General features: G+C 42.9%; 1 protein-coding gene across 3 annotated transcripts in view; it reads right to left on the minus strand.

Moving 5' to 3' along the window:
* Positions 1 to 493: 493 nt before the first annotated feature.
* LOC117005013 (mitochondrial nicotinamide adenine dinucleotide transporter SLC25A51-like) overlaps positions 494 to 13,227 on the minus strand; it is a 57,561-nt gene continuing 44,827 nt past the window's right edge. For all 3 annotated transcript variants that reach the window (XM_033076227.1, XM_033076229.1, XM_033076228.1), the window contains exon 2: positions 494 to 1,571. In XM_033076227.1, coding sequence (XP_032932118.1) covers positions 661 to 1,533 — 873 coding nt within the window. In that variant the 5' untranslated portion in view covers positions 1,534 to 1,571 and the 3' untranslated portion in view covers positions 494 to 660. The remainder of the gene's footprint in view (positions 1,572 to 13,227) is intronic.

Below are 13,227 nucleotides of genomic sequence, written 5' to 3' on the forward strand. Positions count from 1 at the left end.
ACTCTTTCACTGCTCTCCATGGCCAGGAAGAATATACTGTTCATATTGGTGGTTTCTTTGTTTTTTTTCTTCCTCACTCTAGGATTCCAGTTGGGTCATGTTTATGTTTGCTAATACCCTTTTATACCTTTCTCTTTGTTGATGAATGAAACATGCAAGTAACCTTCATGCATAGCAGCTGACCACACCCCTGTCTTTACTGAATATTGTTATCTGTTAACCAAATTATAAATGCTTGAAGTGTAAGTTATTAGCCATACAACTCCTTTTATTGTTTTACTATATTACCAATGATAATAATACAGGGCTTAAAGCATAGGAAAAGAATGATTAAAAATAGTTTCTGAAAGTTTTCCTGCCCCCAAATCCAAAACAAAGAATATTTCATAAACTTTCATGAATAGCACACTCCCAAATAAGGAAAAAAAATGAATTAAGAAAGAATTAAGACAATCACCTGTTCACTTACTTTCAAATTATACATTGTGCAGCATAAAATTTGATTATTGTGAGAATTTGCTTTGAATTGTCTCCAAGTTTCATGGTAGTCCACATTATTCACAAAAAAATCCATAAATTAACCTATTTTCAGAGACAAAGTGACCTGAAATGTACAAATACCCAAGTGAATAGTGGTGCTTCAAAGGAAGGTAACATTTTTTATAATAGCTTTAGCAAGAATTCATATGTTGCATTGATTATGCCCCAAGACAGGACAGAACGATGGTAATTCAGATGGACTCCTCTGAAAAGATGCATCAATTTTTTATCACGTTCTAGCCATATTGTTACAAAAACTTTTGAAAAAGACTGAAATTCGCCACCAATTTGAGATTGCATGCGAGTTTTTACAACATTCATTGGGAAAAATAAGGATCCCAGCATGGCACCCAACAGTCCGCCACAGATAAAGTCATTGACCAAGTGAGCGCTATAAGAAGTTGCTTCAGGCAGACACTGTTTGATAGGTCCTCGTAGGCCAAAGAAGAGGATATTGCTGGTTCCATTCCGGAGCAGGATTGGCACCAGACCCCTATAATATTCTCTAATCCCATAGACTTTTAGTACCCTGAAAGCCTGGTAAGTGTTTGTAAATTTGTCATGATGTTTGTAGTCTTGAAGCAAAGTCTGGACTCGTTCAAAAGGTGTAAGAAGGGCTTCTGTGGTCCCTGCAAGCACTGCTGCCATGCTGCAAGTTAGAAGTTCAGGTGCACTTGTGTGACTATGGAGCAAGGAGGAGAAATCTTCATACAAGCCAAACATTAGAGCCAGGGTAGTTGTTTTTTGCATTAATGGAGGAAGGATTCCACGATAGAGATTTCGAATTCCATCTTTCTGCAGCTGATGTACTGCATCCTTTGTTTTCAAGCCATACAACTGCTGTCGAAAGAGGACCTTCTGGATGGGAAAGGTGACTACTATATTGGTGAAGGCTGCACAATAGCCACAAAGGTAATGTTTACCAGAGTTACCCTTTATGTGATGGCTCATATCTTGCTTTGAATTTGTTGGGACACAATCTTGTGAATCCATCTTTTTTCCCCCTCAATATATATCTTAGATTTCTTTTCCTATGTCAAAAAAAGAAAAAGAATGTGAACAAAATGGTATGTGACACAGTTTTTTTAGTTTACGCACACACACATATCATGCACACTGTTCAATATCACACTGTGCAGCATTTTACGTCCTGAAGAAAATTCATCAAGTTCAGTGGAACAGTGTGACAAACTGTCATCAACTGATAGATGATGCAAAATGCACAATTTCCTGCACTACATCCAAGGGTCTGAAAAACTAGATATTTTTCCTCCCTTTATGTTTTGTTGATTAGAACCAAACTAAATTAAAACAAATAGACATATGAGCCCCCTCCAGTGCCACCTTACAACTGAAAATGTGAGGGAGAAATAGGAAGTTTACACATTGAGTTGCCAGTACAGTATGTAAAAGAATTCAAACACAGAATGATCTATTCTAACACTAGTAATATACAATACAAATTACCAAGGTTTTGGAAAACACACACACTACACACAGCTCAGCATTACAAATTCTGATCATTCCTTCCTGTATTTCCCTGTGGCAGACAGCAATGAATAATTTAAATAGGAATTTAATCATCAGCATTAGTTTACTACAGAGTAATAAAATAATATAGAAATGCTAAAGAATATATTGAGCTCTGTTAGATCTAAGGTCCTGAAGGGCACAGTGCAAAGACTTTAAATAAAATTGAGAATTAGTACTTAATAGGTGATATATGATCTACCACTTGCATAATATTACACTCTTCAATGTTTTCCAAGGAACAGCACCATAGAAGTAATTTACAAAGGTTAGCATTTTATCCTGATATGAAGTTATACCAGTAGTGAGGAATTCACATTAGGGAGGTTGTACCACTTCATCTATACTGATATATATTGTTCTATCTGCATATAGTAAAATAGCCACATCCACAACTAAGCCACAGTCTTATCTGGTACCCCACTTTTATATTAAGAGTTATACCAACTCTGGATAAATGTGTTATTCAGTAACACAACATATAAACTACAGGATTCATAACTTTCGACTCGTCACCAGTTGTGTTGGCAATAGCAACCTGTGGCCAATATCACTTCTGATTTCTTTTGAAAAAAAAAAAAAAAGAGGTCTAACTCAGTTTTAAAAGGTGCATATTTTCTCATGTAGTTTAAGTAAGTTTCATGATTATGATTTGAGAACTTGTAACGATCAGGCAATGAAATTTTTCTCAGATATGTTTATGACAGAACTTTTGCTTTCAACCTTAATTTTGCAAGGACCAGCTGTGTCACTGCACTGGTTTTGGCTGAGATACAGTTAAACTGGGAGGGAACACAGGTAGGATATCTGACCCAAACTGATCAAAGGGATATTCCATACCATATGACATCATGCTTAGGATATAAAGCTGATGGGAAGTAGTGAATGAATTCCTTGATTTGCTTTGTTTGCATGAATGGCTTTTGGTTTACCATAGAACACAAGAGCCAGCAATCCCCAGGAGTAAGAAATCAGACAATGAAGACAAGAGACTGGCATGGATGAGTAGTGATCTGCTGGTAAAACCAAAGGGAAGAAGCAAATGCACAGGCAGTGGAAACAAGGACAGGTAACCCGGAAAGAGTATAAAGTTTAGTTGTGTACGGATGGGGTGAGGAAGGCCAAGGCAAAGCTGGAACCAAACCTGGCAAGGGACACAAAGAATAGCAGGAAGGGCTTCTACTGGTACATTAATCAGAGTATGTCAATGAGTAGCTGGAGTGAATGCAGTTTCCCCTGGGGAGGGATGTGGAGCTCACTAGGAGCTTATAGGTCAGGATTAAAGGGAGGACAGGGACAGGTGACATTATAGTGGGGGGCTGCTACAGGCATTAATCAGAAAAGGAAGGTCAAAGAAGGTGTAACTCCCTGATAAACAGTGCTGGAAAACTCGTAACAATGGATGAGGAGAAGACTGAGGTGCTTAACTTCATTGCCACCAGTATCCACATTTGATGGCAACCTCTCTCCTATACCTCTCAAGTGGATGGACAGCAGGATAGGGACTGGGGGAGCAAAGTCCCTCCCACTCTAAGAGAAGATCAGGTTCATGGCTACCTGAGGAACCTGAATGTACATAAGTCTATAGGACCAGATAAGATGCATCCCATAGTCATTGGCTGATAAAGTTTCCAGGACACTCTCCATGATATTCAAAAAGTCATGGTAGTCAGGTGAAGTCTCAGGTGACTGGAAAAAGGGAAACATTGGCCCCATCTTAAAAAAGAGCAGAAAGGAGGACTAGTGACCTGTCAGACTCACCTCTGTGCCTGGAAGATCATGGAGCAGATCCTCTGGGAAGCTCTGCTGAGGCACATATAAGATGAGGTGGTCTGAGATAGCCAGCACAGCTTCACCAAGGGCAAGTCCTGCCTGACCAACCTAGTGGCCTTCTATGATGGAGTGACTCCATCAGTGGACAAGGGAAGTGCTACAGATGTAATTTATCTGAATTTCTGTAAAGCCTTTGACATGGTCCCCCACAACATCTTTCTATCTAAATTGGAAAGAGATTGATTGGATAGGTGGACTGTTAAAAGGATAAGAATGTGGTTTGACAGTCACATCCAGAGGGCAGTGGTCGATGGCTCATAGTCCTAATGGAGATCAGTGACAAGTGATGTCCCTCAGGGGTCTGTATTCGGACCAGTGCTATTTAATACCTTCATTAATGCCATAGACAAAGGTGATCGAGTGCATCCTCAGCAAATTTGCAGATGACATCAAGCCGAGTGGTGCAGTTGACACACCTGAAGGCTGGGATGTCATCCAGAGGGACATGGACAAGGTTGAGGAGCGGGCCCATGGGAATCTCATGAGGTTTAATAAGACCAAGTGCAAAGTGCTGCACCTGGGTCAGGGCAACTCCTGGTAATAATCCCAGTTGGGGGATGAACAGATCGAGAGCAGCTCTGATGAGAAGGATTTGGGTGTGTGTAGGAGTGTTGGTGGGCAGGACGGTCGGGACAGACGGAGAGATCTCTAAAGCCAGGTCTTGGAACTTGTGGTTTATTACAAAGGGTGTGGGTGAAAGGGCCCTGCCTGGAGCTGCCAGCTGCAGCTCGGAGCAGGGCAGTAAGAGAGTAAGGAGTAACAGAGCAAAGGATAAGAGAAAGAGGTAAGAGGGTGGTAAGAGAAAGAGCTAAGAGCATGAGATTCCCATTACAATACATCTTCTTCTGTGTTGAATATTCTAATTTCCACTAACCAATCTAATACAAGGTACAAATCCTATAGTATTTACATACAGCCTATAAGAATCATTACATTACCATACTGTGTTACACTTTAAACCCTAAAAACTACTCTTTGGACCCCTTCTGCCAAGCTAGTAGGGTCTTCTTTGACCTTTGGACCTGTTTGCAAGCAGAGGGAATTGTTCAATCAAGAGGGGATTACTTTCAGCTGGCCATACTATTGTTTTCTAGTTATTTAGTAACTAAGGTTTGATATCTCAAAGATTGCGTTCATTTCAATCTCGCTTATAGTTTCCATATTCTCAAAATCTTTCGCCAGGCAATCATATTTATAAGGTTTTCCTGTTTCATTCTCCCCAACAGGGGTGCTGGTGGAAGAGAGGCTGAACATGAGCCAGCAATATGTGCTCACAACCCAGAAAGCCAATCATGCCAAGGGCTGCATCCAAAGGACTGTGGCCAGCAGGGCGAGGGAAGGGATTCTACTGCTGTACTCTGGTGAAACCCCACCTGATGTGTTGCATCCAACCCTGGGGTCTTCAGCACAGGAAGAACGTCAAGCTGTTGGAGCAAGTCCAGAGGAGGCCACCAAGATAATTAGAGGGATGGAGCACGTCTACTATGAGGAAAGGTTGAGAGAATTAGGATTGCTCAGCCTGGAAAAGAGAAGGCTTCAGGGTGACCTAATTGCGACCTTCCAGTACCTGAAGGGAGCCTACAAGAAAGATGGAGAGAAACTTTTACCAAGGGCATATGGTGATAGGACAAGGGGGAATGGCTGCAAACTGACAGAGAGTATGTTTAGATTAGATGTTAGGAAGAAAATCTTTACTGTGAGAGTGATGAGGCACTGATACAGGTTGTCCAGAGAAATTGTGGATGCTCCATCCCTAAAGATGTTCAAGGCCAGGTTCATGGGTCTCTGAGCAATCTGATCTAGTGGAAGGTTCCCTGCCCATGGCAGAGGGGTTGGAACTAGATGATTTTTAAGGTCCCTTCCAACCCAAGCCATTGTATGATTCTATGATTAAACTGTCTATCTCAACCCATGCATTTTTCCACTTTTACTCATCTGATTCTCCCCCCCTCCCACTCAGTGGGTCAATGAGCGAGTGGCTGCATGGTGCTAGGATGCTGGCTGGGGTTAAACCACGACGGCCCTTTTTGGTGCCCAATGAGGGGCTCAAAGGGTTCAGGATAATGATGGATTTGATTGGGATATGATAGATGGAATTTATATCTGTTAGTACTGTTTAGCTTTTAATGGGCGGGGTCCTGTACTTGCCATGGGGCTTGCTTGTCTAAGTTAGCGTCTATTGCTCATGGCTGCTTTTTGCTGCTTGCTCATCTGCTCATCTTCTTACTCTGCTGTGCCTAGGAACATTTTGATAACAGCAATGGCCATGTGCCAGGGCATCATTGCTGTTTCTGTGCTGCTGTACTGGACAGGCTAGAATTCCAGTGTGAACTCAAGTTGAAGGGACTAAGGATGAGTCCACACAGGAACAGGACACCCTGAATTGTCTATGACCATGGATAAATCCATGCCAGAGCAGGTAAATCTCAAAGCATATGTGCCTGTGATTATGTCTGTGCCATAGCAGGTACATCTTGAAGCATCAGTGGCTGTGCATGAGGTCATACTGGAGGACCTCAAAATGTGTGGCCATGAATAAGCCCATGACAGAGCAGGTAGACCCCTGGAGGGACTGGAGCCATGGGTAAGGCCATGTTGGAGAAGGTTTACTTCCGAAGGGAATGTGACTGTGGGTTACGGCCATGCTGGAGCAGGTGCATCTCAAAGTGACTGTAGTGTGGATAAGTCTAAGCCAGAGGAATTACTATAGCAGGAAAAGCCTTACAAGAAGCAGTTGCAGTGCAGCAGTGACACTGCTTGAGCTGCATTTGGCGCCCAGTAACTCCACACAACACACCACCTCTCTTGTCCCGAGTGATCACCAGAACAGGTGGACTAAATGAGCTCAATGGACATTTTGTGGATGCTTTGTGGACATTTTATGGACATTTTACAGGGGCGGATCATAGACCACAAGTGGTGGAGTATATGAGCTGCTTCCCAATTAAAGTTTATTACAATGGAATAAGCTCTTGGAAGCTTTGGATTAACTGTGTTCCCAAAATGCACAAATTTCTGCAGCCATTACAATAGTCAATTTCTGTGCAGAAGTTCACCCCACTCGCCCCCCTTCCCCCCAGTTTCAGAACACACTACAAAGGGGACATAGATAATTCTATTTTTGACATGTAACAAGATCATCTAGACCAGTGGTCTCCAAATTTTTTTAATCATGCACCCCATCAATAAAAATCTTTTGAACATGTACCCTGAACATATGTATATTTATTTATAAATTATACACATGTACTATTGTATTATGTGTTAGAAAATACGCACAAAAATAGAAATAAAAAAAAATGAGATAAAGGTGTAATAAATGCTGTATTAAGATAATTTTTATTTATTAACACTACCAAAATATTTTCTTTCCATACCTCAATGGATTGTCTTGCACATCCACTTTAGAGACCACTGATCTAGACTGTAGTTGTGCTGTCCTTAGTAATCTAGCCAGAGACTGAAAAAAAGTCCAGAATATTCCCTGATCCAAGGTCCATCCTTTCAGGTTCCTATCACTTCCATACCATCCTGTGGTATATAATATCTAGTCCTTCTAAGAAGACTAAGAGTTCATCAAAATTCCCTGCCTAAATGACCACGGTTTTCAGAATGGCAAAACTCTACCCACAAGGAAAGAAAAAAAATATTTTGTACCAAACATCCCTTTATCTCTGTGTTCATAACACTGGTGACAAATGTTATGCTATATGATTGCTGGGGGTTGGTTTTTTTTCTTTTATTTTCCCCTGTCCTCCCTGTCTGGCATTTTTTCCCATTGACATGTTAAAATGGCTAGCAACAGGGGGAGGGGAAGACTCCCTCTCCCTTTCTTGGAGTTTTCTCTCGCAGGGCAGGGGGGAGGGGAAACTGAGAGACCAGGAGGCAGGTAAAGGAGAGGTGGGCAGCTGCTCGCTCTCTCTCTCTCGTTTGGCTCGGAGGAGAACGGTCGCTGGAGAAACCCCGCTCTGCCACACCGACGCCGGGAGCTACTTTCCTCAGTTGTGGGATCCCGCAACCTCCCTGCTCGGATGCCCTCCCACCTCCACCTCCGCGTGTCCTGTTGGAGCACCGGGACCGACACTGCCCCGAGATCCATGAGCAGCGTCTCTCCTCCACCCTTCCCATTCGGGACACAGCCACCATCACCCCCAGCGCCCCTCCAGCCACGTGTGATCACCGCATCTCCCCTTGCCCACCGGGAGCTGGTCGGCGCGGTCTGCCAGCTGGGACGGTAATTGCACTACATGGGAAAGGTGTCCACAACCGAAATAATACTGGGTTCCTGTTCTCTTTATTGTTAATTTCGTAGTAGTTGTTGTTTTGTTTGCCTTGTTATATATATATATACATATATATATGTGTATATGTACCAGTAAAGAACTGTTATTCCTATCTCCATATCTCTGCCTGAGAGCCCCTGATTTCAAAATTATAATAATTTGGAGGGAGGGGGCGTCTGCACTCTCCATCTCAGGGAGGAGCTCCTGCTTTTCTTGGCAAATACCTGTCTTTCAAACCAGGACAGTGATAAAAAGCTTATCTACACACCACAGAAGAGAACAGGAAAAAAATGGCAGGAGGAGGAGCTTAAATAATACCCTACCCTGTCTCCTCCCAGGTCCATCACAGGACAGCTATCAGCCCATCAAAGACCAAGCTCCACAAGCCCAGAAGAGTGCAGAGTCACAAAGGCAGGTGAGCAACCCAAATTAGGGACTCAGAAACAGGCACCCTGTCTGGGCCCCTCCCAGGACTGTACCAGGACAGCCTCAGCTCCATTATTCAGATGCAGTATCCATCAAGATGAGTACAGGTAACAGAAGAAGCAAACAGATGCAGCAGTTTGCACAGGAGTCTCTGGGTTCTGCTTTGGGAGTTTCTGAGGACAGGGTCCAGGATCATTGGGGAAATCCTGTGAGCCCTCTGAGAAACTTGAGGATGCCTGCTGCTACCAAATAAGGACAAGGTAAGGGAAGCTATGGGGATGTGGGCCCAAGGAAGCTCTAGCAGCTTATAAAAGCATAGTCAGCTGTCCCTAACATGGTGCCTGCAGCCTCTGTTAGCTACCTGCTGATTAGAGAGGGTCAAACTCTCTTTTAGCTGGTGCTAGGGAAAGGCCTATAAAAGAGTCAGGCCTGGAGTACAGCCTCCAAGAGGCAACAGCTGTTGCAGAGGGGTATCTTCATCACATTTCAAACCAGCCAATATGTTCTCAGGTATGGTGGTGACATGTCATAGGGCATATTCCTCAGCAGGTATTAGAGCAGCTATCCCTGCCAGATAGAGTTTTAGATGGTGAATGCAGTCTTGTAGGCTGTAGGGAGTGCCTGGGGCCTTTCCCCGAGGATGGAAGAGGTGGCCTTCTTTAGTCCTCAAGTGGAGGAGTTAGAGGAGAAAGTCAGCAGGCTGTGCAGCATCACATATAGAGTCAGGATCTTCTTAGAGACACAACAGCTTTAAGACCCCTGGACCTTAGCTGCAGTGGAAACACAGGTAAGACTCTGTCCCTACCAGGATGTCAGGTGCAGCCTTGAAGAAAGGTGAAAAATTACTTCTGGCAACAAGGAGAAGGCTACCAACTCCACCAGAAGGCTTGTAACTATGGAACAGATTCACTGCCCTGTTGCCTTCTCAAGGCGTGGCGACCTAGTTCAGGCCCAGCACGGTGACCCAACCACAGGGCCACTCGGTCCAAAAGCTCCTGACACCAATGTGGTGGAAAGCAAATGGCGTTTATTGAGGGGTCACAAGGGTTCTTATAGCTTGGGTAGTTAGTGTCACTTCCTCCTGCTTACGTCAGCAAGGTACATCCAGGTACAGGGCAGGGGTCTGGCTGCAGAGGGGGGTGTGTCCTAACTGACCGTACAGCCCGATATCTTCCGCACGCATGACCCTAACTCTCTATACTGCCCTCAAAACTGAGGAGTTGTGTGTGCTTTCCAAGTAAATTACCTGGCCAATTGACGCTAAACCATGCAAGATTACCATGAGGTAGTGGTGAGTGGTGGTAGTGGGTGACTCCCTGCTGCAAGGGATGGAGACACACATCTGCTGACGTGATGGTCATATAAAGATGTTTGCTGTTTACCGGAGACGTGAATCTGAGATGCAATGGAGAAACTGCTGAAGCTTGTCAGACCCTTTGACTATTTCCCCCTTCATAAAATCATAGAAAGGCTTGAGTTAGAAAGGAGTTTAATGATCATAGAGTTCCAAGTCTCCTGCCATGGGCAGGGATGTCACCCACTAGATTAGGTTGCTCAGAGGCCCATTCAGCCTGGCCTTGAACACTTCTAGGCATGAGGAATCTACAACCTCTCTGGTCAACCGGTTCCAATGCCTCACCACTCTCATGGTAAAGAATTTCTTCCTAACTTCTAATCTTATTGTAGCAATGTATCTGAACAGTCTAGGCCATAATCTGTATCAAGTGCACCAGCCAAACTATATTTAGCTGTTTTTCTGCATATTAGTTGTTTTTCTACATACTTAGCTATTTTTATACATATTTCATAGTTTAGACCAATGTTTATAACAGGTGCACTGGATGAGCCATTTTTAGGTGTTTTTCTGCAGTCTATCAAACTTACTGGAACTCTTCAAGGTTGCTGTCTTGAGTTCCAATACAAGATATGACCAAAAGTATCTATTCTATCACCATCTGTTGAAACCAAGTGAGGCAGTGATCCTTATCTCCGGGGAGATATTCTGCTAATGGGCCATCTGTTAAAACCAAGTGAGGCAGTCATCTTTATCTTTTCACAACCCATCCTTCCTACAGAAAAGTATCTTCTGTTAATGGCCCATTGAATCCCACTGTATAACTAATAAAATTACATAATCCCATTGGAAGATGCTCTAGCCAAGAGGCAGACCCAAGCCTTTCCTACCAAGATAAAAATCTGAGATTTGGAACACCAAAGTAGCCTTTTCCACTGAATTCCAGAAAAAAACCGAACCTTCCCACATTATCACTGAACATTTGGGAAAAAAATGCATCCTTCTACAAAACCACTGCTTCTACTAAACCACTTCTGTCACTCCAGGAAAACTGCAGCCACCGTTGAATCGGACTACTACCAACACCCTGACTAACGAGTTGTCAGGTTGTATTCTGACTCTGTTAGCATTTTAAGTTTGTTCTTTGTAATACTGTATTTCTATTTTAATTTTCCTAATAAAGAACTGTTATTCCTATTCCCATATCTTTGCCTGAAAACCCCTTAACATCAAAATTATAATAATTCGGAGGAAAAGGGTTTACATTCTCCATTTCAAAAAAAGTCTTCTGCCTTTCTTAACAAACACCTGTCCTCCAAACCAAAATAGCTACTGAAACATAAATTGTGCTAAATTGGGAGAGAAGCTGAAAAACAGAATACCTGGATTAGAAGACCCAAGATAAAGGTGGGCAGTGGAGTTCTGGACTGCAACCAAACATTGTACCTGCGAGGCTCGTGCAGGGCGTGTGGACAAGATAGAGGCACCAATCTAAAAATGCGTGATTGTGTGGACAGTAGTTTTAGAATGCATAAGTAGGTTTAAAAGTAAACAATAAATCGGCTTCTGCATAATCATATTGATTTGCTGCCTAGAAGTCCTTTGTTCCCGCATCTTATTCTCTCCTCATTTAGTTTAAAACTGTTCCCCCTTGTCCTATCAATATCTGCCCATGTAAAAAGTCATTATCTTCCTTTTTTATAAGCCCCCTTTTATTGCATTAACTGGGGTCGTGGTTGGAGACAGACAACACGAACCCTCAGTGATCCATATGACAAAGGCCTCTTTATTGTTCCGGGCCCATCTTAAATAAAGGGTTTGAATTCCCTGTCTCATGAGAGCTGATTGGTTGGGAGTTCGGACTGCCCAGCTCTCTGACCAGTGAGGTATCTGCAGCATTGGATGGAATGTCATTGGGTGAAATCTCTGAGTTTGAATATATCCTATCATTGTTCCCCTAGGGGACTGTTTATCGAACCAGGCTAATCAAACTGAATTTCTTATCTCTGGCCAAATTAATTGCCTAGCTACAAGACAGATTGTGCTGTGACAATTCCCTGTTTCTTTTTTTATTAAAAATACGCAACTTGCCCTCTGCCATTTTACCTGCAAGGGCCCTTTGCAGGCAAGATGACACAGACAGCATGAGTTTAATTTGGATGAGGCTTTTGACCTAATTTAATAAACTTAGGTCTTCCAGTTGGCGATGTGTTCCATGTTTCACTGGAGCTGCAGCACTTAGGTTCAGGAGCTGTCAGGCAAAACCACTAACCTTTGGGCTAGCATGTCACAATTTAACTGTTTAAAGTTACAAATTACAACTTAACTCTATAAACAAGAAAACATTTAACTTTTTAAACTTAAAGTATAACTCTATAAATAGAAATATTCAACTTTAGAACTGTGAGAAGAAAACAACAGAACAAACAGTTTGTAAGCAGGAAAAAACAATTTGTAAACAAATCTTAAAGTAAACTTATTTTAAAAGTCCTGTAATTCCATGAGGTAGGTGAACAAATTGTTTCAATCATTGTTCTACACATGGCTCCACCATGTCTGTTGAGGAGCTATCAGGGTGATGCTGCCTGTGGTCCTGGGCAGGATGAACACATTTGGCAGGTACCCAATGCATTCTGGTGTCTGTGGAAACACATGTGTATCTCAGTCCCCAGGTAATAAGATCCCAAGGACCTCCCCATGTATTGATGAGGAGGTCTCGAACCATTACCTTGGGCTTGGGCAACTGAACATCACAGGATGATTGTAGTGATAGGAAGTGATTAAAATGACTGGGTTCTGGGACTTTTCTATTATTCTCAAATGATTTAGTGTATAGACAGCTTTAGCTGTCCTGCTCTGTGGGGTCTCACCACCCATTCTTCACTTTTGTTTTTCAAGTTTACTTTTTAAAATGCCATATGCTCTTTCCACTATGGACTGTTGCTAATCTGGGAATACCAGTGTGGTGTGATACACCCCAGAGCTGTAGGAAATGTCTTGTTTTCTGTGAAATGCATGCAGGGCCATTGTCTGTTTTAATGATGTGAGGGATTCCCAAAGCTGCAAAAGCTGATCGCCAATGTGCGATGGTATCCCGACCTTTTTCTCCTGTGTGTACTGTAGCCCATATTGCTGATGAAAAGGTATCAATTGAGACGTGCATATTTTAAACGGCCAAATTCAGGGATGCATGTCACATCAGTTTGCAAGATTTGCAAAGCATGCAGTCCACGAGGGTTGACTCCCATCTGCAGTGGAGTAGTGTGGCCTTGGCAGGCAGCACAGGTGTTAACTATATTACCAGCCTCTATGTTTGACAGC

Source organism: Catharus ustulatus, chromosome W (genome assembly GCF_009819885.2).
Source record: "Catharus ustulatus isolate bCatUst1 chromosome W, bCatUst1.pri.v2, whole genome shotgun sequence".
Lineage (NCBI taxonomy): Eukaryota > Metazoa > Chordata > Aves > Passeriformes > Turdidae > Catharus > Catharus ustulatus.